At 34.5% G+C, this 24,367-nt stretch overlaps 5 protein-coding genes across 12 annotated transcripts in view; 1 reads left to right on the top strand and 4 right to left on the bottom strand.

Annotated features, from left to right (window-relative positions):
• Window positions 1-6,265, top strand: part of LOC106662565 (echinoderm microtubule-associated protein-like CG42247) — a 69,404-nt gene extending 63,139 nt beyond the window's left edge. For 3 of the 4 annotated variants that reach the window (XM_024224891.1, XM_024224892.1, XM_024224893.1), the window contains 15 exons: window positions 184-415; window positions 499-649; window positions 1,113-1,262; window positions 1,441-1,612; window positions 2,683-2,778; window positions 3,327-3,464; window positions 3,540-3,671; window positions 3,727-3,855; window positions 3,911-4,039; window positions 4,105-4,233; window positions 4,292-4,454; window positions 4,514-4,696; window positions 4,754-4,849; window positions 4,908-5,022; window positions 5,602-6,265. In XM_024224891.1, the coding sequence (XP_024080659.1) occupies window positions 184-415; window positions 499-649; window positions 1,113-1,262; window positions 1,441-1,612; window positions 2,683-2,778; window positions 3,327-3,464; window positions 3,540-3,671; window positions 3,727-3,855; window positions 3,911-4,039; window positions 4,105-4,233; window positions 4,292-4,454; window positions 4,514-4,696; window positions 4,754-4,849; window positions 4,908-5,022; window positions 5,602-5,755 (2,169 nt within the window). In that variant the 3' untranslated portion in view covers window positions 5,756-6,265. The remainder of the gene's footprint in view (window positions 1-183; window positions 416-498; window positions 650-1,112; window positions 1,263-1,440; window positions 1,613-2,682; window positions 2,779-3,326; window positions 3,465-3,539; window positions 3,672-3,726; window positions 3,856-3,910; window positions 4,040-4,104; window positions 4,234-4,291; window positions 4,455-4,513; window positions 4,697-4,753; window positions 4,850-4,907; window positions 5,023-5,601) is intronic. The other variant, XM_014386751.2, reaches the window with a different exon arrangement.
• Window positions 4,238-9,435, bottom strand: LOC106662566 (S-adenosylhomocysteine hydrolase-like protein 1). Of its 4 annotated transcripts, none has more exons than XR_001339919.2 (4): window positions 9,365-9,424; window positions 4,773-5,114; window positions 4,558-4,694; window positions 4,238-4,443 (listed from the first exon to the last, which is right to left on the bottom strand). XR_001339919.2 is itself a non-coding variant. In XM_014386754.2 (2 exons), the coding sequence occupies exons 1-2, from the start codon at window positions 9,408-9,410 to the stop codon at window positions 7,322-7,324; spliced, it is 1,560 nt and encodes a 519-aa protein (XP_014242240.1). In that variant the 5' UTR covers window positions 9,411-9,435; the 3' UTR covers window positions 7,302-7,321. The 4 variants fall into 4 exon arrangements, 1 of the variants encoding a protein (XP_014242240.1); XR_001339918.2 differs by lacking the exon at window positions 9,365-9,424 and adding an exon at window positions 6,880-7,161; XR_001339917.2 differs by lacking the exon at window positions 9,365-9,424 and adding an exon at window positions 6,417-6,549.
• Window positions 9,436-9,774: 339 nt separating this feature from the next.
• Window positions 9,775-17,789, bottom strand: LOC106662512 (calpain-7-like). Of its 2 annotated transcripts, none has more exons than XM_014386665.1 (14): window positions 17,493-17,789; window positions 14,138-14,363; window positions 13,775-13,923; window positions 13,585-13,705; window positions 13,358-13,529; window positions 13,095-13,254; window positions 12,904-13,036; window positions 12,656-12,846; window positions 12,289-12,516; window positions 11,982-12,226; window positions 11,716-11,927; window positions 11,443-11,651; window positions 11,181-11,386; window positions 9,775-10,028 (listed from the first exon to the last, which is right to left on the bottom strand). In XM_014386665.1, exons 2-14 carry the CDS (start codon window positions 14,340-14,342, stop codon window positions 9,881-9,883), a joined length of 2,379 nt encoding a protein of 792 aa, XP_014242151.1. In that variant the 5' UTR covers window positions 14,343-14,363; window positions 17,493-17,789; the 3' UTR covers window positions 9,775-9,880. The 2 variants fall into 2 exon arrangements, with proteins under 2 accessions (XP_014242151.1, XP_014242150.1); XM_014386664.2 differs by lacking the exon at window positions 17,493-17,789 and adding an exon at window positions 14,557-14,822.
• LOC106662514 (adrenodoxin-like protein, mitochondrial) lies at window positions 17,196-18,199 on the bottom strand. Its single transcript, XM_014386667.2, has 2 exons — window positions 17,876-18,199; window positions 17,196-17,803 (listed from the first exon to the last, which is right to left on the bottom strand). The coding sequence occupies exons 1-2, from the start codon at window positions 18,097-18,099 to the stop codon at window positions 17,539-17,541; spliced, it is 489 nt and encodes a 162-aa protein (XP_014242153.1). The 5' UTR covers window positions 18,100-18,199; the 3' UTR covers window positions 17,196-17,538.
• Window positions 18,200-21,200: 3,001 nt separating this feature from the next.
• Window positions 21,201-24,228, bottom strand: LOC106662516 (small ubiquitin-related modifier-like). Its single transcript, XM_014386668.2, has 5 exons — window positions 23,968-24,228; window positions 23,815-23,880; window positions 21,940-22,017; window positions 21,806-21,877; window positions 21,201-21,732 (listed from the first exon to the last, which is right to left on the bottom strand). Exons 1-5 carry the CDS (start codon window positions 23,989-23,991, stop codon window positions 21,670-21,672), a joined length of 303 nt encoding a protein of 100 aa, XP_014242154.1. The 5' UTR covers window positions 23,992-24,228; the 3' UTR covers window positions 21,201-21,669.
• Between the last annotated feature and the right edge of the window lie 139 nt (window positions 24,229-24,367).

Here is a 24,367-nt window from a genome sequence, read left to right as displayed (position 1 = left end):
TAATTTTACTTAAAAAACATAAATTAGAGTGATGATATAAAAGTTCAGTCATACTTATTAGTTATTATTAATTAAGAATACAGAATTGTTAGCCCATTGGACGTCCTTTTATAGCTTAATATAATCGTCACCAATTGCTCAATATGATGTACTATGTTAAATCTAATCGTGATTTAAATCCAGGTGAGGAGTTTTTCTCAACTGAGAAACGAGTTCGCTGACGTTGACACCTTTTACCTCGGTTCTGGAGCTCTCATGTCCCCGGTGCGAAGGAGCAGGTCTCGAGGGGCTATCGCATCCGGTCCGGTCGTCGTTGAACCCGTCGCGATCAACGGCCCTGTCAGGAGGCGGGCCAGGAGCAAATCTAGGCCGAGGAACCTCTACATGGAGCAGGAAGTCATCAGGGGCAACTCAGGTATCAATCCATATAAATGATACTGAGCGGGCGGGCCAGCCGAAATCCACTTTTTATAACTAATTTATATTTTGTATTTATTGATTATGATGAAGATTACACGCTCTTGGAAGTGCTGAAGGAAGAGCCTGTCCGGCTGACCATCAAAGGAATGAGGAGAACTTTCTACCCTCCTCTTCACCATGCTCCTCAGGATAATTCACCACCTGAAAAACGTCTGGTGCTCGATTGGGTGTATCCTTTTAACTGATTAATGCGTTCATCAATCAATAATCTGGACCTAAACTCCTCCTGTAAGATTCCTGCTTTGAGAGATTCTGATGAAGGTTTGCAAGAGGATGTTTGGTTCTTTCTAATCATCTAGGTCCGCCTATTCACGCTGGTTTGCCTGCACCCAACACTGAAGATGGCAAAATGCCGAAACGTTTTTAATAGACCAAAACAGCAATGAAAAACGAACAGAGTATGATCGGAAACGAACCCTCATAAGAGTTCTCAGAATATTTGTAAATTAATACATAATTAAATTAAATATACCAGAAATACGTTAATAAAAAATATGTCATGTAATTATTAATCTTTACCAAAAGGTAAATAATTAATATTTATAGTTGTTCAAGGAGTGACCATTTAAATATTAAAACTATAGTTTTGATAAGGGAGAAACAGTTTAACTGCTCCTTGACTTTATGCTTAGATATGGGTACAGAGGTACCGATTCGAGAAGGAACCTTTGGGTCCTGCCAACTGGAGAGCTTCTGTATTTCGTTGCCGCGGTTGCTGTCCTTTTTGACAGGGACGAAGAAGCCCAGAGGCACTACACGGGCCATACGGAAGACATACAATGGTAAAAAATCTTTCAGTGTTCCTGCTCGAATAAGAGCCTGGGAAAATTTAGTGACTATTGCACATTGTGGAACTCGAAGGTCATGAAAAACCAAAAGATGAAAATTAAGTGTTCTTGCATTGATCAATGGAACCCCTACTCTAAAACTACTGTTTGTTGATATGTGTCTGTTTTGCAGCATGGACCTCCACCCGAGCAGAGAGTTAGTCGCCTCGGGTCAACGTGCTGGCAGGAACCGTAAGACTCAGGCCCACATCAGGATCTGGAGCACGGAGACACTCCTGACACTCTATGTATTTGGAATGGGAGAGTTTGAAATAGGCGTATCAGCTGTGGCGTTCTCTCAATTGGTACTTTACTCTCATTTAAAACTTGCTGATACTTTTAAAGTTTAGAACACAAACATTATAGATTGATTTTTTTTTAATCTTCTACAAACCATTAATCATGCTGATATCAATGTAACAGTTAAATCCATGCAATATAAGGTATAATAATAATGTGGGAAGTTGAAAGACCGACAAACAACTGGGTTTTTGGTTGGCCAACTCATTGATGGCCCTTTGCCATTTGTTTTTACATCTCTTTCTGTCGTTCGCATGTATTTTTCCTACAGTCGTTTGAGTGTCTCGATCTATAACTGACTCTGCTTCTATATGAAAACTAAGTTGATTCTAGCCTCTCATTTATACCTCAGGTTGTCAACTAAAGAATAAAACATACATATATATACAACATTACAAAAGACGTCAGGTCATATTCACTCCTCCAGAATACTCTATATTCCTCGAGGTGGGGTTGAACCCACTCCATTCTCACTAATAACTTTCTTTTATTCTCCACTATCACAATCACATAGTACTCAATATTCCTCGAGGTGGGAATATGAAAAACTTAATTAAATTTTTTTTGCCCCTTTCAAAGTTCAAACAGGAAAAACAAAAAAAAACAAATGGCTACATGGCCCCTAAACATCCGAGAAAGAAAATAAATTCAGTCAGTTTTTATGAACAAACTATTACTCATTTACATATTTTGTTTTATGTGATAATAGTTTTGTTACAATTGTTTTTCTCAAAAATAAAAGCGTGGATGATTTAAATATCATTTTATCTTATTTTATCTGGTTCAAATATTCATATTTTAATTGTAAAATTTGTTCTGATCCCTCGATCAAGTAAATATCTGCACCATTAAAAGTACAAGTCGCAATTATTCAACATATAATTTATTTAATCAATGAGTAAATGAGCTTGCTTCTAGTTCTTACATCACAATATTTTAGTTGTTTCAGTAGTAACGATTTGTTTTAACTTTTTTGGTGCAATAATCCAATTTAATTTAGTCAAACTATGTTGTTCAAATTTCACCTTTTATTGTAGTGATTGTTTTTAACACTTTATTGGTTAATTGTTTACAGAACGGAGGCAGTTATGTGCTTGCAGTTGATGGCGGAAGGGAAAGTATACTGTCTGTCTGGCAATGGCAGTGGGGCCATTTGCTGGGAAAAGTTGCAGTGAGTCATATCACCAATTAATCTTTACTTATGTTAATGATCGGCCGTATCATGGCATTTTACATGACCAATGATAATTGCCTAATTTCCATTATTCATTTTCATTTCTTGTTTCTCTTATTCTCCCCCGAAATCAATAAATTTACATATTTGAACATGCAAAACTATTGTTTCTCTCTTGTATATAATTTATATATCTATTTTGTTTGTTTATAATTGAAAAATGGCAAAAAGTAGGGAAAATTCAAAAAGTATGGTTGAGATGGGGGTTGGTGTCCGAGTGGATCGAGGTCACGATAGCTCAAGTGGTAGAGCAGCGACATATCAAGCCGAAGATCGTGGGTCGAATCCCACTCGTGCCATTGACTTTTTATCTCAACTAAAAACCTTAATTAATTGTAAGATATTAATTGGTCAAGCGGACCACGAAACTAGTGAATTTGTTTATAATGTATGAAATGTAAACTACAAAGTTTTATTTTTGCTACGTAACACAGTTTATACTGACTATTATTAACTTTTTTTATTCTAATGTACTTTTGATGCAGACTCTGCAAGAAGAATTGACAGGTGCAGCATTCCATCCATTGGATGATAATTTGTTGATAACGCATGGCAAAGGCCATTTAACATTTTGGACAAGAAGAAAAGATGGATATTTTGAAAAGACGGACATTATAAAACCTGTAATTTTCAATTTTAAATATTAATTTTTTATCAAATTTGTATTTAATAAAATTAATAGATTGTATTATTATCAGCCTTCAAGAACACATATAACATGCCTTCAGTTTGAACAAGACGGCGATGTTGTGACTGCCGACGGTGATGGTTTTGTCACAATATATTCTGTTGATAGCGAAGGAGCTTATTTCGTTAGAATGGAATTCGAAGTAAATATTACGCATGAAAAATAATTTCCATTGCTATATTATTTTATGTTTACAGGCTCACAACAAAGGAATAAGTTCACTCATGATGCTGTCAGAAGGTACTTTGTTATCTGGCGGTGAAAAAGACAGAAAAATTGTAGCATGGGATTCCTTGCAAAACTACAAGAAAATAACAGAAACTAAAGTAGGTTTTTAATATTAAAAAAATTGTAAATTTGATAATAACAAACAAATTTCAGTTACCTGAAGTGGCAGGAGGTATTAGAAGCATATACCCCCAAAGGCCAGGCAGAAATGATGGAAATATTTACGTTGGCACAACTAAAAATAATATAATGGAAGGATCATTACAAAGAAGATTTAACCAGGTAAACTAAAGCGTTTGAATTTTATTGACAAATTCAATAATAAATTTTTTACAATTATTTTACAGATTGTTTTTGGACATGGAAGACAGTTATGGGGTCTTGCAGTACACCCCGATGATGAGATGTTTGCCACTGCAGGACATGATAAGAACATTGCACTTTGGAAGAAACATAAACTAGTCTGGACAACAACTGTAATATCATATTAAGTTTATTTCATTCTTCTTGTGCCTAATAAATTGTTTATTTCAGGTCGCGCATGAATGTATTTCAATAAGCTTTCATCCATTTGGTGTTGCCCTTGCTGCAGGCTCGACGGATGGGCACCTGGTAGTTTTGAACGCTGAAGCTGGAAATATTGTTGCAACAGTAAGAGTATGCGGCTCCCCACTCAATTGCCTTGGCTATAACCCAGGTAAAAACGTAGGCATTAATAAATAGGAAATAAATTGTAACTTTTACTAAAATTATCAGCTGGTGATATGGTGGCGATTGGTTCCCAAAATGGCAGCATTTACCTGTTCAGAGTAAGCCGTGATGGATATTCTTATAAAAAAATTAACAAAATAAGAGGGTCCCAGCCTCTTATGCAGATGGATTGGAGCACAGACAGCAACTTCATTCAGACTGTCACTGCCGATTATGACTTGACTTTCTGTAAGTTTGACAACAAACAGCTTTTTTATTTAAGTTACAATTTAATGTGATTTTTAGGGGATGTGAAGACACTTACTTCAGAAAAGAGTCCAATCACTATGAAAGATGTTAAATGGTATACGCATAATTCAACAGTCGGTTTCTTGGTTTCTGGTAATAATATCTTTATCACAATGTAATAAATGTCATGCTAATAAAAAATCTCCATCAGGAATTTGGAACAACAGATACTATCCAATGACATCTATAATCTCAACTGTAAACCGCTCAGCTGCTCATGACCTCCTCGTAGCAGGAGATACAGAGGGATATTTGAGATTATTCAGGTATTTTATTAGTTTTTAAACAGTGTGTATTTCATGTTTTACCAGGACTAAAACGTTTGATCCGAACCAAAAGCATATTCCACACCATAAAGCTAAAAAAACAAGCAAAACTATCACCAAATCCATAATAAAAATTAGGCCCTGATTAAAAATGTAACATATGACTTTTAATTTGGAAGTTTTCAAAATTTAAGAAAGATGGACAAAGTGATTATTTTATTATGGTTGTTTATTTCAAAATAAATTAATGGTATGTGTCACCAGTGCAATTCCTGAAAAGTTATAAAAATTAATTGAACAAAAATTAGGCTTAAAAATAATTTTTAACTTTTTTATTTTTCATTTTTCTTAAACTATTTATAGAAACATGTATGTATTATGTTTTAATAATTATGAAAGTGATATTCCAGAATTCCAGAATGTAAAGGCTCAAAAAAAAGCATTGAAATTTAAAAATTAATTTCATTAAAACTTGTGAATTGTCAAATCTTTAAGAAATGATGCCCAAATTAGAACATTAAAAGGCAGTTTTGCCTTTAATAAAAAGACAACTTATTAACTTCAAAAATATTTTTTTAGGTATCCATGCATCAGCACGAAAGCAGAGTATAACGAAGAGAAAGTGTACAGTTTGGCCATCGCCACTGCTCGGTTTCTTTTCAACGATAGGAACGTCGCTACGGTCGGTGGTACAGACGCCTCTCTGATGCTCTGGGAAGTAATAGACGAATGAGTGAAGCTCATGTGGAGTGTCGAGATTTATCCTGAAAGCCCTTGAGCTCGAAGAAAATGTGAATTTACTCCAATCTCAAGAGCTAGCCATTAATTCCAATTTAACTGCCATTTTGACTATCATAACCAATTTTCTATTCTTAAAAAAAAATATAGATCACTCATCACTAGGATAGAAAAATGACTGTCCTAGTCATTATAACTAGATACAAATATTAATTATAAAACCTGTATAGCTAATATTTAATAAATGAGCTTTTTATTTACAAACAATGAGTCATAGATTCACTTTGTAAATCAAATATATTTTTATCACTTTATAATAATCAATATATATATATTATTTTTTTAAAAAGAGGCCATTGCTTTGTTGTTTAAAAAATGTTGTCCATTTTTCTAAGTTATTAGTCGCTTTAGAATAACTGTTATGACAAATCCTTATAAATATGTATATATACCATAGATACATTTTTCAATGTTTAGTCTTAGAAATTGGACTTCTCATTAATATTTTTTTTTAAATGCACCTAATAAAAAAATATACCAGGGTACAAACAATTGTAAAAAAAAGAATTGGTTATGGATTTAAATGAAATTATTAAAGGGAGCAATATAACAAAATGTTAGTGGATAATGACTTAAATTTATTCCATTTTGCTTACCCGACACTTAACATGATTTTAATATCTTGTGACAACCAAACCTCATTATTTATTCTAAATTTTATTTCTTGAAATGTATGTGCTCAATATTTAAATATAAACACCACTGCAAATAAAGCAAGCAATTACTAAAAAAATAACACTTGTAATGTCTTTTATGTATTTTCACTTTTAATTTAATTTCAGGATTATGATGTTTAATTTAGAAATCAAAAACATCATTATAATTCTCCGTGCCATTCTAAAATTGGATGAATTGGATGAAAATATTTTGTTTTATTTTATTTTAAACGTCAACTTCTAATGGAATGTAGATACTTGCATTAAAAAAAAAGAAAAAATATATATTAAACATATACTTTTACAACTTATATGATAAAGCATTCAAATTTGTTCTAAAATAGATTATATTTATGTTTAGTATCATAAGTTCCATAAGAAATCAATGATGTTCTATATTTACCTCTTGGAGAAAAGCTTCAACCAGATTTTTAAAAAATACATGCTGTCGTCTTTACAATAACCGTAAGTATGGAAAATATGGAAATAGAACTAACTTATGATTATTATATTGAAAGGATTTTGACAAATCTGAACATAGCCACGCTAAGATGTGTCAATTAAGAATGCATCATCACCAAAATTAGTTGCATTTAAAAAAGGAGTAAAACTGAATGTTTTGGAAAAATTTAGACAGCCTATTGAGTGTGAGTTCCTTACAATGTAAAATCAAAATAGCAATACGTATAAGAATTTGAAGAAAAAAATCTATTTACAAGAGTTATGATGATGTAGGATATTTTTTTCAAACACTTGTTAAAAATATGAAAAACAAAGAAATTAAAATGTATCATATTAAAAAAATATGTTCAAACTGTCCATTTGCTTTTAAATTTGAAAAACATTTAATAACGGTAGTGTTCTGGTTTGAAGGGTCCTGTTTTGCAAAGGCCCATGTATTTGGCTTGTTGATCAGTGAGGACGGTCAGATTGGCTCCAAAAGTGCCTAAATGGAGATTGGCGACAAGTTCATCGATTTTTTTAGGCAGGACATAAACTTCTGCATGGTATTTGTTGGCCGGTTGCTTGAAAAGTTCTATGATGGCTAATGCCTGTGTCGTGGATGTTATGGATGCCATGAAAGAAGGTATTCCTGCGCAAGACATATTGACCATTCTTCCTTCTGCCAAGAGTACAATTCTTTTGCCATTGGGCCAAATGATGTTGTCGACTTTGGAACGGACTTTTTCCCATATGAGTTCAGGGGTTTGAAGATCGGCTACATCAATTTCAATGTCTGAATGCCCCATGTTGCAGACGATGCAGCCGTTTTTCATTTTCTCCATGTGCTCCCTTGTCACGACATGTTTGTTTCCAGTTGCTGTAATAACTATATCAACATCTCTTACAACTTCATTTAACTTTACAACTCTGAAGCCGTCCATGCAAGCTTGAAGTGCACAAATGGGGTCAATTTCTGTGATATATATGATACAACCCATTCCTTTCAAAGCTTGGCAACAGCCTTTTCCAACTTCTCCATAACCACACACGACAACTTGTTTTCCACCAAACATTAAGTCTGTACAGCGTTTGAGACAATCTAACATCGTTTCCCTGCAGTTATAAAGTGTGTCAAATTTGTTTTTTGGCACGGAATCGCTTAAATTAATCGCTGGTGCAAACAGTTCACCTCTTTCGGAGAGATTGAACAACCGATGGACTCCTGTGGCCATTTCTTCGACAATGCCTCTGAGGGATTTGAATAAATCAGGAAACTTCTTGTAAACCCTGTGAGTGGCATCACCCCCATTGTCCAATATTAGATTGGGTTGCCAGCCAGGAGCACTGATACACTGATCGATACACCACCAATAATCATCCACGGTTTCACTTCTCCATGCGAATACTGGTACATTTGCCTCTGCCAAAGCAGCAGCGATGTCGTTTTGGGTAGAGTTGACATTACAGGCACACCACCTTACCTCAGCACCTAGGTACACCAAAGTTTCGATCAACACAGCAGTCTGACAGTTAATATGAGTGCAGCCGATAATCTTAGCTCCAATCAGAGGCCTATCTGAAATCCTGTTTCGCAAAGCTATGATTCCTGGAAGCTCCTGTTCTGTAAGTTCAATTTCTCTTCGCCCGAAAGAATGCGCTTTAATGTTCCTTATGCGAAAATCCGAGAAACCTTTTGAGGTGTGTTGAACATGCTGTCTAGGGCTGACCTCGTCTTCATCTGAACTGCTGCTTGATGTCACCGAAGAAGACATTGAGGAACCAGAAACCGAGTGTTGTTGCTCTGAACTCCTTGTGTTAGTCTTGACCAAAGGTTGTCTTACTTTTGTCAACTTTTGTGGGCTATGTACAGGAAGAGCCGCTGCGACTCGAGCCTTATCTGCTGCAGCGCTTACACCTGCAGGGGAAGTTTTTCTACTAAAATACATCATATCCTTAGCAATTAACAGAAAATTCAAAACACTGACACTATAGAAAAACAATAAACACAATTTTAATTGATTGTTATACCCAAACCATAACACTCCTTTATATTTATTGTATGTAATTTTTAGCAGATATACCTAAATTAATACTAATATTATACTTTTTTTACACATGACTAAACATATGTTGAAAATATTCTGGTTCCACAATGGCAAGGCAAGTAAAAACAAGAAAAACAAAGGCCCTATTCCATTTTTATTGTAGATTAAAATGTGTGCAAAATAATTTCTGTACACACTAAACTACAAATAATTTTGCTCCCATTTTTCTGCACACATTTTTATCACATAAAATATACAGAATAAAATATTAGATGGCTTAAAGATGAATTACATTTTCTATAACATCATTACTGTATAACCATGAAAAAGGGTGGTACATCGATCAAAATATTGTCATACATGTATAAACATTTCAAAAATTAATTCTATCTTACTGACCACTGCTTAAATCCACATTATCCATTAGGAGGTAATAAAAGTTCATGAAATTTATGATCAAAGTTGTAAGTTTTATCAACAGCTGAATAATTTTATTGGAGTGTATTGTTTAGAAAAAAATTGTTTAAAAATGCTTGGAGGTGTCCTGCACGATATGCCAATTTACAGATTTAAAAAAAAATTAAAAGAAAAAGAATAACCATTTTTAGTGCTTTAAAAGTGTTTTATTGTAAAGAACAAACATTATGAACAAATATATATATTTTTAATTACAAATCTTAACAACTATAGTTAATGAATAAATTGTAAAATTTAATGCAGACCTATAAATTTTAATTAAAAACAATTATAATAAAATTTCATGTCTATTTTGGTGCTTTATCCTAGAAATGAATTGACACAAATACAAATTTAAAAGTTATAACAGACTATAATCATTAAAATATAACAATTTTTGTAACAAACTGAAAATCTTGTTATCGAAAATATACTATTTGATTTTGAACTGAACTGAACTCATGGGATTCTTAGATTCAGTTCAATTGGTGATGTCGACTTGACTGTTAAGAAAAATCTGGCCTCTTCTTTCGGTTTGTATGTGGAGGGCACTAAAATATAGCGGCCAGCAGGCATTTTTTCAAGCTCTAAAACAACAAACCCTAACCTGTTGAAAAAAAGCACTTATTAGAATTGTTATTTCTATGCAATCACTAAAAATAATCTCAAATCGTTCACACAAATGAAAAATAAAACCGTTTGAACTTATTAAATTACAGTACACTCCCCCTTAACTTAAACTTTGTACTCTAAATATACCAGTAATCCGAGGGAACAAATTTGAGGAAGTCGAAATTTTAAAGAAAACAAATGAAACATAATTGGGGGATGATAGAGAGTGAATAGGGGAGATCATGTGAGAGAGAAAAAGAAAACAGAGAAAGAGAGAGAGTGTGTGTGAATGAGAGTGAGAGAGATTGAGTGAAAGGAGAGAGAGAATGTGAAGGGAAGGTGAGTGAGTGATCGAGTGAGTGAGTGAATGAATGAATGAGTGAGAGAGAGAGAGAGAGAAAGTGAGTGAGTGATAAAGAGAGTAAGACAGAGATAGAGTAACTGAGAGTAAGTGAGAGAGAGATTGGGTGAAAGAGGAAGGGAGTGAAAGGAGGAGAAAGAGTCATAAAGGGTGAGTGAATGAGTGAGAGTGAGAGAAAAAGAGAGCGAGTGAGAGAGAGTAAGTGAAAATAAGTGAGTGTGAGAGAGAGGGTGGGAGGGAGAGTGAGTGAAAGAGAAAGGGGGGAGAATGAGCAAGTGAGAGAAGTAAGGATACAAGTGGGAGAGGAGAGGGAGAGAGAATGAGGGAGCGAGTGAGTAAGAAAGAAAGGGAGTAAGAGTCTGAGAGGGAAAGTCATACAAACGACCACGACCAGCTTAGAATATAAAATTTTCGAGAATTTCTTTTATTCAGTGAATCCCTCATTTCCCTTCACTACTAAAAATGAATTGTTAAATCAGCCTATATTTTCTGTGTTAACTATAATATACAAATTGCTTAAAAATTAGCAAAAAGGGAGAAGAAGCAATGAAGAAAATGTTACATAAGTAAAAAAAGAGGTTTTAGAGAAGAATTGACAGTATATATGCGTTCTAATAGGTTTTGTGTATGGAAAAATAATAGTGTTGTGTTATGTAATTAATTAATTAACTGAGAGGGTTAAGTATACCACAACACAGCAAAAGCAATTTTATATGGGTCATGAAATATTAACAAATTCACATGAAAGTTTATAAAAGAAAAGTTTTGTTTTCTTGCTGCATGTACCTGTAAGGCCCAGTTGTTTTGGGCTTCATGGAAGAAGAATCTTCTGGATAGAGATCCATTCCAATTCTGAATTGAGTCGGAGCCTTCAAATCCATGCATACATTCCCGGCTTCTTTCAACTGCAATATATACTCTGGATTATCATCGTACGTTGGGTAGTTGCGACAACCTCCAGCTGTCTTTCCTTTCCATTCACCATTGGTGATCTAAAAAGAAAAAAAATTAAAAATGAACAAACAACTAATCAAAGCCTCCAATTTACCTTCTTAATGTAATTGAATCCATCGTCGATTGGTTCCAATATAAAAGGGCAAGTTGAATATGCCCTCAGTGTATAATAAATCGTTGTTGTCTTTTCATACTGTGAAACAACAAGAGTGAACGTCCTGCTCTTGGTTTTATCCAAATCAATTTTAACAAGAAAATGAGGGCTGTTTATTCGAACTCCATCAAGAAAAGGTGGAGGATCATCTGTCACAAATAGATGTCTTTTTTATTTGTTTACTTAAAATATATTAATAAAGCTAAATCTTACAGGGATAATAGACACGTTTTCCACCATTTGTATACACGAGTACAGTGATATATTCTTTGTTGTACCTAAAATCCTCAATATCAGTAATATGCCTTGTCAAAAGGATCCAAGTAGCTCCTGTTTTGATTTTAGGCTCTACTTTCAATTTGAACTGAGGGTTTTCGCCAATAGTGTAACAATCTTTAGCTGGTCCGATTCCAGCTGACCATGCCCTAAAAAAACCGGTATGAAATAGTGAAGAGAAACTGCGATAAAAAAATACCTACTGATGAAGGCAGAAAGTGTAAGAAAATAAATTTGGATTCCAGTTAAGATAAAACACATCAAAAAAGTGTAAAACTGATTTATAATCGATCCAAAAAACTCCGTTGTCAAAAAAAGCTGCTTTTGTTGGATCATAATCTAACGTCTGACACAGATTAGCATCCCAATGAGTTGCATCAAGCTCTGAGTAGTTACCTTTCCAACGCACATGAGACCAAGGATTTTTCAATTGAAATAATTTAACACCCTACAAAAACAAAAAATTAATTCAAGATGAACTTTTTAAAAGTAAAATAAAAATAAAATCACATCAATCTGTCTTATGTCTAAAACGGCATAGGCATGCAATGAAACCAATCCGGCTCGATCTGCCTCAGTTTGAGTCATTTCTGGGGTGGCGACCGTCAGCAACAGGTCTCCTCTTTTCAACCTTTGGCTGAGCATACGGAAAGTTGCTTCAGCGTTAAACACCTCTTCTTCATTCTGAATAAGAATCCTCTCTGGGATCCAGCCTGTCAGAGCGTGTAAATCAATATTCTAAAATATCCAGAAATTATGGTGAATTATTTTTCTTTAGTTTGTAAAACATCAAGGAATCATCAAGCAATGCATTGAAGAAATTTAATACAAGTTCTTTGTTAATTTTTTTTTTTTTTTTTTTTAATAAACTACTTACACTGTTTGATCCAGGAAAGTTGTACCCTCCCATGACCTTCATGTACGCTTTTTCTAAAAGAGATATCCACAGTTCGCCCTTTCTTGTTGAGAAGGAACTTAAGAGCTGATTCTTTTTATTAACAGGCAGTCTATCATCAATGATAACCTTCCTTTGTACCCCATTAATCATGAGTTTTACCATATATTTACCTAAAAAATGTACCACATACATAAACAAAAATATAATTGATTTTTTTAAATTAATACCGCTTGGATTATAAATAGGCTGCCTGTTCTTCTTCCTTGGAAAAATAATATTCGTGATTAATCGCTTTCCAAACTTTCTCTCATAAAGAGCGGCGACGGATAAGGAGGCGACGAACGAGCAGTCAGAGATGATCTAAAATGAATCGATTCCTGTTACAATTTTTTTTGTTGAGATAAAGGGACATCCTTACTGTCTGCTTGATGGAGAAGCAGTCAACATGATCTCCGAGGACCATGCAGGGATTTTCATAAAGCTGTGAAGGTCTTACCCACTGGTGGAACACTTCCAGTTGTTTAGGTGCAAGTCGCAGAAGACCATCGCGGTCAGTGAAAGGTATTGGATAAGTAAACCTACATAAAATAAATATGCGTTATAAGAGACTAATTCTTGCAATTTTTTTTTCTACTTCATCCTTTTAAGAATCAATTACTCTACGAGGAAAGTTATACTCACGTTTCACCGTAATCCACAGCCATAAAAGGAACAAACTCAATGTTATTGATTTTTGATGAACACAAGAGGACTTGCTTTTCACTGTCCGTGTACTGCCTTTTACCACTAACTGTTAAATTCACACTGTTCACCCTCTGCATAGGTACTCGGTCTTCTTGGTTTTTTAAAGTCCCTGAAATTAAGATGATCTCTAGTGATCGTCATTTTCAAAGATAAAACTAACTCACCTGCTGGAGATTCAGGTTGACGCTTGTTTATATTTTTTTTAATGTCTTCGACTCTTTCTTTAGCCTGCTTCAGTATTATTTCAAGCTTCTCCTTGAGACCACGCTGTGTCACTTTGCCCAGCTAGAAAATTACAAGAAATTTTAAACAAAATAACTTCTTTTTTTTTCTTAATGAGACTGCAAAACATACGGCTGTGACCGTGGCTTCAACAGCCTCCCGATACAGTTTCAGCGCAAGTTCAATATCTCCAGACTCATCAGTGGTCAATGCTTGGCTGAACAAGAACCTGCACTGGCCCAATAAGACCATTTCAGGATGTTTCATTTGCTTGTAAGTTTCTAAAACAAAAAGTAAACATGTAACTTATTTTTACAAGGAATATCAAAAATCAAGAAAAAACTATTGAAGTATTTAAAAGTTTATGAAGTTCATGATGTAATAAAAAGTAACTGGTTAAGAGTAAAACAATTCTATTTGAGTTGGGTCTTGTAATAAATTTGTTCTATAGCTATCTTTTTTTCTATCTAACATGAAAAATAATTTGTTTCTTACTCGGAATGGAAATCAGGTCAGCTCTGCTTTTGTATTCATGGGCCTTTTTTAGCCATATAGGACCGTTGATGTTGTCGTCTCCTGCAGCTTCCGTAAGAAGTGATGCAGCTTGGTTATAAAAGTAGGCTGCCGCATCAATGAAACTGCTTTTGTCATACTCAACTGCTTTTTTGGCCAGTGCTTGTGCTTCTTTGACAAGATCCATTGTTGGGCCTGATCTTAAGGACTTGAAAAAAAAATCATTTATTAGTTAATCATAATGATAATTTATGATATAATATAGATTTATGAACAATTGGCATAGATAAAAATTCAGTTTGTGTTTGACCACACAATGTTGAGATAATTCACCCGAGATTATTTACCCCTTCAGCAAAATTTATATTTAAAAGTGAAGCTTTCAAAACCTGTTGACTTACTGGGGGTTTGAGCTTCTTAGGCATTTTTGCAAGGTAGAGATGGTCAGTGGCCCAATTGTGGTTCTGGATTTCAAGATTCATCTAGGTGGTGGTGCAAAACTGGTGAAAACTATAATTAACTTCCTGTCAATCACCATGAGAGCATGTTCTAAGTATGGTGAGATGTTCACTGTCAATTTAATGTGTGAGGGGCGTTTGAAATTTAGCCTCTTGCATAATGCCTAAATTCTTTAATTTATAAAAACATGGTGGGAAATGTTGAAAATATGTGGTTACCATGGCTTTCTTTTATCAATAAATTATAAATATTCTAAAAAGTACATACATTTTAACAATATTTTAAATTTCTTTGAAATCATCTTTAGTGATATATCAATTCAGACAAAGGAAATGTGGTGCTTTTAAGTAAGGCTTTACATTATACTTTAATGAACTCAATTCAAGCATTCCCATCAAAGTTCATACTGCACTATGATTTTCTTTGAAATTCACATTTTCAGCAATACCATGAGAGAAAAAAATAAAATAAGCTGTTATTTCATTTTCCAAAGCAATAAATCAGACCTAAATATAGTTAAAGTGTCAAATTTCAAAATTGTTGGTCCTCAGAAGCCCAGACAGTTTTTTGACTTAACATTGAAAACGAATTTGAGGAGTGGATAAAAGTTATTGTACTCTCCACTAGCCTTTCTTTTTTTCTACAGTTTGTCAGATGGAAAAGATTTGTTTTTTCATTAAAAAAATAAATAATAAAAAGCTTGTTTGTGCTTTTAGGTTTTGATGTCAATCTATTTGAACATAAAAAAAATGCTCTTTCCCATATTCAACAAAATTAATTGGATTAATATGTCTACCATTATTTAACATAACTAGAATAATGTCAATGTTATTATCTTTGTTTCATTTAAATCAATTTATTTTCACTAAGGGACCAGAGTATCCGAGATTAGGTATCAAATTAAATGTGGTATTGCTCATTTAATTTTGATCATTTCTAATGAGAAAGGATTGTTAAGATTCCAGGCAGACGACGATTTTGTGATCCCTAATGCAAAAGTAGTTACTTTACAATTAAAACTTTTTTACAATTTTTGAACAATCATTAAAACTAAATTTGCTCAGCTGATTTTACATAATTGGCTGGGTACAAAATGTTTTAGCATGTATTATTGTTTAGGGTTAATTATGTCAACAAATTAATGTTTATTATTTACACCCTCAAATGCCATGTTAATCACACTTTTTGAGTGTGCTGAATATTAGTATTTATTAGCAAAACATAATGTGTACGTATACAAGAATTAAATAAAATAATTTTAAAAAACCTTAGGATTTCAAAAATATATTTAATTCAACTAACACCCTACACATCATTAAAAACCACCCTGATCTACTACATTCCCTGTATGTCTTCTGTTTTGGCAATTTTGCTATATTCCTTGACTCATTTAACAAATTAAAAATTAAAAAACTAAAAGTCAGAATGAGTATGTTCAAATTACACACCAACCCTATTTCGACTTTGGCAAACAATATTGTTAAAAAATATATAAAACCTGTGTATTTAGTGTGAGACCATAATTGACCATATTAATTATTTAAATTAATTATTATTTTTATCTAAGGTCTTGGTTGAGATGAAAAAGTTAGTGTCACAAGTGGGATTCGAACCCACGACCTTCGGCTGAATATGCCACTGCTCTAACCACTTGAGCTATCGTGACTTCAATACACTCGGACACTTTTTCAAGCTGAAGGTAGTGGGTTTGAATCCGGCTTGTGGCATTAACTTTTTCATCTCAACCAACACCTTAGATAAAAAGAATAATTAATTGATTTAATTATTATGTAACTTGATCATTTTGGTCTGCCTATCCTTGCTGTTTTGGCCTGTCAGACTCATTTCAGCTTTTCACCCTCGTCAGTAGAGGGTTTATGTTAACAGGCCAAAACTGCAAGGCCAGGTACCAAAATTTTAGATTAGATTAGAAAATACAGCTACTGGTTTAATAACCAACCTCAAGATGAACTTGTATATTTGAGGTTGCTAAATTTTCTGCATGTAAAAAAAGTAAAATAATTCTCGTCCAACTGCCCGTAAGGGGTCAAACCACGTTACAACACTTGCTCCAGATTAGACACAATTAAATATCCGTAGGCTATGATAGGATTCGAACCCAGGTCCACTAGCATGGCTGAATTTTCTACATGTTTATCTTTTAAAGTGTTAACTGTTTACTTATCATTGTGTGAAACTTTCAAACAATGATTATTTGAAGATCATGAGATGCGGTCTTGTGTGATGTAGGTTTAAAAGAACATTTTCTTTATTGTGCCAACATTTCAATCTTTATTTAGATCAATTCACGATCTCCAAACAATCATTAATTAATGGTCACTAAAAATTACACAAAACTTTCAAACAATATATTTTTAATTTATCGTTTAAGTTCTGATATACAGATCACCAGTCCAAGATTAGTTTTTGACAGAGCCCTGAAGAGTGTTCAAATAATATTATAATAAACCAATCCTTTTAACTTTTTGAGACATTCCAGGTAGTTGAATTGTTATTGCATTACTAACAGCAGACTTTTATTTGATTTATATATTTAATAGTCAGGTAATAAATAAATTAATTCAATCTAATAAATACATTTTTTGTTCAATGCGACAGTTCGGTTACAAAGAAGCTTATAAGCATTTAAAATGCTGAGTAGTCATTCCTGTTATTAAGAATCATACAGCTTTAAATAGTTAGTGGTAAAGGTAAAATAAAACATTGCAAAAAATGGTAAAAATTGTGCGACATATTGAAACAGACAAAAGTTACATATAAAGCGCATTAAAGTAACAAAATTACAACAAAAAAAACCTTAAAACTTTTTTAGGCAGGAAATTTAGGTGACATTTTTTACAATTTGGCTGTTACTGACCTTTAACACGCAATTCTTGGGGCACTACACTAAATTGTTTCAATGTTCAATGAGGTTTCGGTTTGTGGCCGTCGACATAAAAGTTCCTAGTTGCCTTGGGAAGGGTGAGTTCCATGCCTTCGAGTTCTTTTTTCAAGATAATCTGACATCCGAGCCTCGAGTTCTCTTTGAGAAATGGCGCTAAGTCCAGAAGATCTTCCTCCTTCTCTTCGGCACAAGGCAGCTTGTCGCAATAAGCCCGATCGACATAGACGTGACAGGTCGTGCAGGCAAGGGACGCCTCACAGGCGCCTTCCATTTCTATGCCATGCCTGAAAATATTTTAAAATAAAATGATTTGTTTAAAAAAAATTCATTCGTATAAAAATAATTTGTCGATTTACCTGCGGGCGAGAAAAAGCACATTGTCGCCTATTTTCCCTCTGACTGGGCGCTTTTTTCCGTCTTTATCTATGTAAACTATGTTGACAACTTCGCTCTCGGACTTAGGATCTTCCCACTCGTACTCGCCGTGTCTCAGGGGACTCGCCCTGCTTATACTTCGACCCAGGGTCAGTATTTTATCCGCGCCTAGGAATTGATAGCACTTAATTCCAAATAATAACATAGCCCATAAATATTCGAAGAAAGAAAAAAAAATGATAAAACTATCAACGAACCTTCACCCGAGTAGACCAGCTGGTCTGCAAGGTTACAACAATACCTGACTACCTGGTCAACTGATTACCTCCGCTTATGATAAAACTTTCCACAAATCGTTCTTTCAAATTGGTCGATCTCATTTTTAATACTGGTTAAACAGAAGATCAATTTCAATCAAATGAGCAAAACCGATGATCTCATCCGTATATCGAGCCATACTAATTCAAGCATCAGTAATACATCAATTTTGTTGCTACATAAGTTATATTATGTATTAAAGAAAAACTCTCACTTAATCAATTATCTCAATGGATCCTTTAAGCACACAAAATCTTCGCTGAGGGTAATAATATAAATAATAAAACTGTGATGCTAAAATCATAAAACCATCCTAACCCTCCTTATGTACATATGAGTTAATACAGGAAAATATGAAAGGTGCACAGATGAACATACACTCAGACAGTCATAAAGACACTAAATGCATGTTTTCCACTCCAAACTTGTCTGGGCGTGCTTAAACTGCTCAATGACTCCGGGATAGCAAAACAAAATTTCCTTAAAGTGTGTCCTCGGACATGAAGGTCTAGAAGGAAATGAACAGGCTGAACAACTAGCCAAAAAAGGGGCTACCCTCTCGCCCATGGGATCAGAAACACAACTTGGTGCGCCGGAGTGCGTGGTTAAGTTGGAACTGGAAAAATGGATTGAAAAAGAAAAGCTCAAACACTCCAGGTTTGAGGCAAGATAAGAGATTTATAAACATCTCAAAACTATAAATCATGAAATCATCTACACGATGTACTAATTCAAACAGTCAGTCACCAAGCAGTGAGGAAAATCATAACACAATTAACCTGATTATTGCCCATTGTATACCTCTTGAAAAATATTGGACAAGACACAGAGGTACATTGACTTGCCTTGAAGTATCTATGTCATCAAACATAGACTAGATGAAACAAGTAGCCATAGAAAATGGAGATGTTTGGAAGAAAGGTGGCCCTAAGTTTCAAGAACAGGCCATAATATGGTACCTAGATGGATCGAAGAGGGAACAGGGAGTAGGCCTAAGGGTAAAAGAGCCGAACTACTCCCTAGCAAAGCCTCTTGGACTAACCACAACAATTTTCCAAGCTGAAGTTTATACAATACAAGTATGTCCACATGAGTGAATAAAGAAAAATATGAAAGGGTGCACAGATGTACTTATTCTCAAGCACCCATAAAGACGCTAAATGTATATATTTTCAACTCCAAACTTTTCTGGGCGTGCTTAAACTGCTCAATGACTGGGAGAGAAAAACAAGATTGTCTTTAAGTGGGTCCCCGGACATGAAGGCATAGAACGAAATGAACAGGCTAACCAACTAGCTAAAAAAGGGGACACCCTCTCACCCATGGGACCAGAAACATAAATAGGTGCACCGGAGTGTGTGGTTAAGTTGGAACCAGAAAAATTGATGTAAAAAGAAAAATAAACACTCCAGGTTTGAGGCAAGCTAAGAGAATTATAAACATCTGAAATCTATAAATCATGAAACCATCTACACAAAGTACATGGGTTCTTAAGTTGGGACTGGAAAAGAGGATTGAGAAAGAAAACAAACATTCCAGGTTTGAGGCAAGTTAAGAGATCTATAAACATCTCAAAACGGAAGGTGAAAGAACTCTCAGCAGGCATTTTTCGAGAATTATTGGTCTCTGAACACTGTCCTCTTAACCATCACCTTAAAAAGATGGGCAAGACTGAGATGGAAACATACCAGACATCAGCACATATCCTTTGCAAATGTAAAGCAGCCCGTTTAGCAACTTCAGGACATTTCTCATACCCGATTCCCACAAAAAAAAAAAATTGTAAAAAAAATGGGAATTCCAAACAAGTTTCATTTTTGTCCCATTTCGAGTCATAAGGATTTCCCCCTAAGCGCTTTAACTTTCTGTGTACAATCTTTGCTAATGGTTTTCCCAGATTTCCATTTCTTTAATGTAGTGCAGAATTCTTCTCAGGTATACGGTATCTAGGCTTATATTGCCCAGGCTGGCTTTTCTAGGTATCAGAATTTTTCTAGCTATTGTAGGTCAGTGTATGTTCTGTTGTCTGTCTCTTCTACACAAAGTCAACATTGGTTATCTGTTGATAGTCCATTTTCTAAAGCGGTATTTTACTATATCTTTTTTTTTTAATTTCTTTCTAGTGGGTAGGACTTCATTCTTCAATTGGGTTGGTCTTACAAGTTGTCTTTTTTTTCCCTCGTGCTTGCCAGTTGTAAATATGGTTGACTTGAGGATCAGTCATTCTTGATACATCTACAAGGTGATGGACTTGCATTATCTCTGTTTCGTTATTTTGTAAATAGTTTATTTAAAGTTTCTTCAAGGAAACAGCAGAATGCATTATATAGACAAAACTAGGAAATCTAGACCAATCTAATCAGATGAGATCTAAAAATAAACAAGACCCCTGCAACAAACATGTTATATTATAAACACTTGGAATTTTTCACATTAATAAAAAAAATATATTATCTATTTATGCCTCCTCATCTGTCTTAATTTTATCTTTTAATCGGTTTTATTAATATCTAATATTCATGGCATTGTCATCTAATAATAATCGAGATCTGTTATGGCTAACATAGAAACTTTATTTTCCTCAATTAATAAGCCATTATTAAAAACATTTTTGTTCAAATAATTGAATTAAAAGGATTGTTTTTTAAAAATCTTATATTTAAAATACTATATTTTTCTACAGCAAAATAATGAGGTTCATTAAAAAAATATTCCAAATACAAAATAATAATGAATATGATTGAAAAAGAAAAAAAAAACATTTATATATCCTTTAAATAAAACTCTGGTCTTAAAGAAATATATTTTTTTTAAATTTCAATGACAAACAGGACTGTCATCAATAGTTAAAAAAAAATATATATACATATTTTGAATACATATATATTCATATTTTAAAAAGGACTAGAATTATTCTATTTAAGTGGGGCAGGGGCAAAACGTGAATTTACAATAATGTAGGAAGAAGAAGAATAATGAAAATAATTTTTTTTTCTCTAAATTATTAATATTTACAAAAGCACGTGTTGAGAGAAAAAATATGAGAATTGCTTTCAACTGTTATTAACTTTTTATATTAACTGAAATAAATGTATATATCACAGGATATCAACATCGAAGCACATTATTTAAATAAATCTGGGCCTGACAGTTTGAATCATTTTAAGTTTGTGAATTTAACTCGTAAAATTCCTTTCACATTAGATTATTTTAACCCCATATTTATTTATACACAATAAAAACAGTCAATACAAATAATTAACAAGTAGAAAAGAAAAAACATAATCTTTAAAGCAAATAAAGAATATGCATGTTTAAAAAAACCTGAAGAAAAAGAAAAAAGTAATTGTGCTATCAAATAAAACATTGTAATGATTTTTTTTTTAAATGCTCGTTTAAAATTATAATACAAGTTTAGGATTTTATACAAATTGGATGCCGCCTGTAGAGAAACGGCTCATTGGCTTCCCCCTGTCTGTTCTTGGTATACTTCTATCAAATCGTCGTTCTTCATATCAAGCTGAAACAATTTTGAAAAGTTAAACAAATCGCATGTTTAAGTTTATACAATGAGAATTTCCTCGTGAACCAACCGCTTTTGGGGTCTCATCGTCATTGATTCTCCGGCCGTCAAATAGGAATCTCAACGAAGCAATCGGGACACCCTGGCAGAAAGAGAACAAGCGTGAAATATCTATGACAGGGTATGAAAAAAATTGAAACCCACCACTCGCTCGCTGTACGACTTCTTCAGTTTTCCCATCTGTGTTGTCAACTTGACTTTGAAGTGTATTTCATTTGAATCCTGAAATAATAATAACAATAAAGTGTATAAAAGTGAAATATTGTACTAAAAACTTTGGTACGAATGTACCCAAAAGCTAAACGAGCAATTATCTAGAAACAAATCTATTATTACAACAAATTATATTAAATAGTTTAAAACTTAAAATGGGACCAGCATAATTTGTATTAATTAGAGAAATAATAAACAGCAAACTCTATCAGCACCAATAGTTGGTGATGATGATGATGAGAAAGATACTAGGAAGCAGGGGCATTACAGCCTTTTGGATTATTGTATTTATTCTAGTTTCTTAGTTCAATTCAGCTGACTTTATCCTTCTTTTAAGAAATGTTAGGTGGTTTTGTTTGCCTAATGTAAAATTGTTTAAAAAAAACAAAAGTCTTCACCAAACTGGAGGTCATTTATTCTCTTGCTGTCCGTATAATGTAATTTCAACTTAACAATGAATTTATCACAAAGTTTTGTTTTTTGAAAAATGTATTTGGGGCATTTGGATTCAACTGTATAAACATTACCAGGAAATAGGTTATCATACAAAAAGGTGACCATTTGCACTCTTTGCCAATTTAATTGATTTCACAGTAGTAAATGCATTCCTCTAGAATGAACAGCACTAAGATTAAAAAAAAGCCTATAATCACCGACAACGCTTATGTTTACTGGAAATCAGTGGAAAACTGGATGTGTGCCCATTATCCAGAAATGACTGAATAATCCTGGCGTTCGTAACAGGCTTCCAAAGGAATTACACCAGAGTTGCATACAAACTGTTCAGAACAATGCAGAGGAACAAAGGAAAGATGTATCAGGTGAGGAACCAACCACTTCCATCCAATTAGCAAAGGAAGAGATTTGGAACTTCTGCCCACGGAACATGACACCAAGGGCCATAGTTGCAAGAAATTAGTACTCACCAAACCACCATCATTATATGGTTCGAGCATTGGTTGGCATTTTAAACTGCTTGGGAACTGTAATTGTTACATTTGTGAAGCTATAACTAATTTTCTTAAGTCAATGGATGTACTTTGCTTGCTGAAGTCAGGTTCAACTATTGTGGGATCGGAACCGTTTCAAGGGGTAAAATTACTTCATATCTGACAGGTCAGTCTCACCCATTCCTTCCTGGCTCCATTTTGAGGGCTCCAAACACGTATATAAACTGAACTCCCTGTGTGCCAGTGTTTTTCCATCGAAGAAACTCATTTTTGTAGGGGTCGAGACCAAAGATCCGATCACACCCCAGACCTTCCCAGTGAAGAGAAAAAGTCCCAAGGCAACAATGGGCCGAATCTGACAACCACCCAGCTACTGTGGTCCCACGCAGCAGTATCATTACCAGTGCTACTCCTTTGATGAAATTTTTCACATGCCTCTGTCTTGTTCTAAATTACCTTTTAATGGACGACATATTTTTAATCTATTGTCTGATGTATCTATGTTTTTGCAGTTTGGTATGCCGCAATAGGGTTCAGGACCAGTAGGTGTCAACCTTCCTCAGCCGTTTTATCAGCCTGTTAGTTGCCTTGTGTGCCCCCGGGTAATTCTGTTTTCTGCAATGCCTGACATGTAATGCAATCCCAAGACTCTGGATTACCTGCTGCATTCGCAGTTTTAGCTTTACAAGCCATTAGCGTGCTAAGAGGTGGTAAGTGGTAATTTGTTTGGTAGGGAAAAGGAAAAAAAGGCTAAGTTGACGATTGGCAACCACTTGTTTACATGGAGAAAACTCCACACCGGTCAACAATATCGAAAGTCTTTAAAAAAACAGGTCCTTTAACAGTTGTTACTTACGTTTCCTACGACTTTGAGCTTGATGTAATCCGAGTTTTCCTTCTCGGTCGTCGCCTGTTCGGGTTTCTGTATCAAACACAGAAACAAAACAATAAAAATCATTGAATAAAACGTGAAAAATAAAACATATTCGACTCGGTTGAGTCAACGTACTTGGGTTGGTTGTGTGTCGGTCATTTTTGAAAAATTCAAAGGGCTGCCCTTCCAAGTTCGCGAGTCGATCGTCCAACGCCGAGCGGCAACTCAGGACCTCTTCCAGGATCTTCTGCAGACGCCAGACGGGCGCCCATTGGCTGAGACCTGGCCCCTGCCGGCAGGATCGCCGACCGGCGAGGCAATTTTCGAAGGGCGCCCAGAGGTGAAGATCAGGGCGGACGCCTTCTCCGCGCGGACCCGGGGCAAAAATCAATCAGGGCAGACTTTCTGCTCGGGCTTTTTTTTAAATTAGAATTTCCTTTAGCCGTGTGGTCTCGTTTTGAGTGCATTTTCTATTAATCTCGAACCAAAGATCGTTCTGAAGATCTCCTGTGTTTACTTGTAAAATCTTGAGTCG

The sequence above is a fragment of the Cimex lectularius genome, unplaced genomic scaffold (assembly GCF_000648675.2).
Source record: "Cimex lectularius strain Harlan isolate CLEC.00 unplaced genomic scaffold, Clec_2.1 scaffold43, whole genome shotgun sequence".
Classification (NCBI taxonomy): domain Eukaryota; kingdom Metazoa; phylum Arthropoda; class Insecta; order Hemiptera; family Cimicidae; genus Cimex; species Cimex lectularius.
The sequence above is the reverse complement of the archived record's forward strand: the minus strand, read 5'-3'. Positions and strand labels throughout refer to the sequence as shown.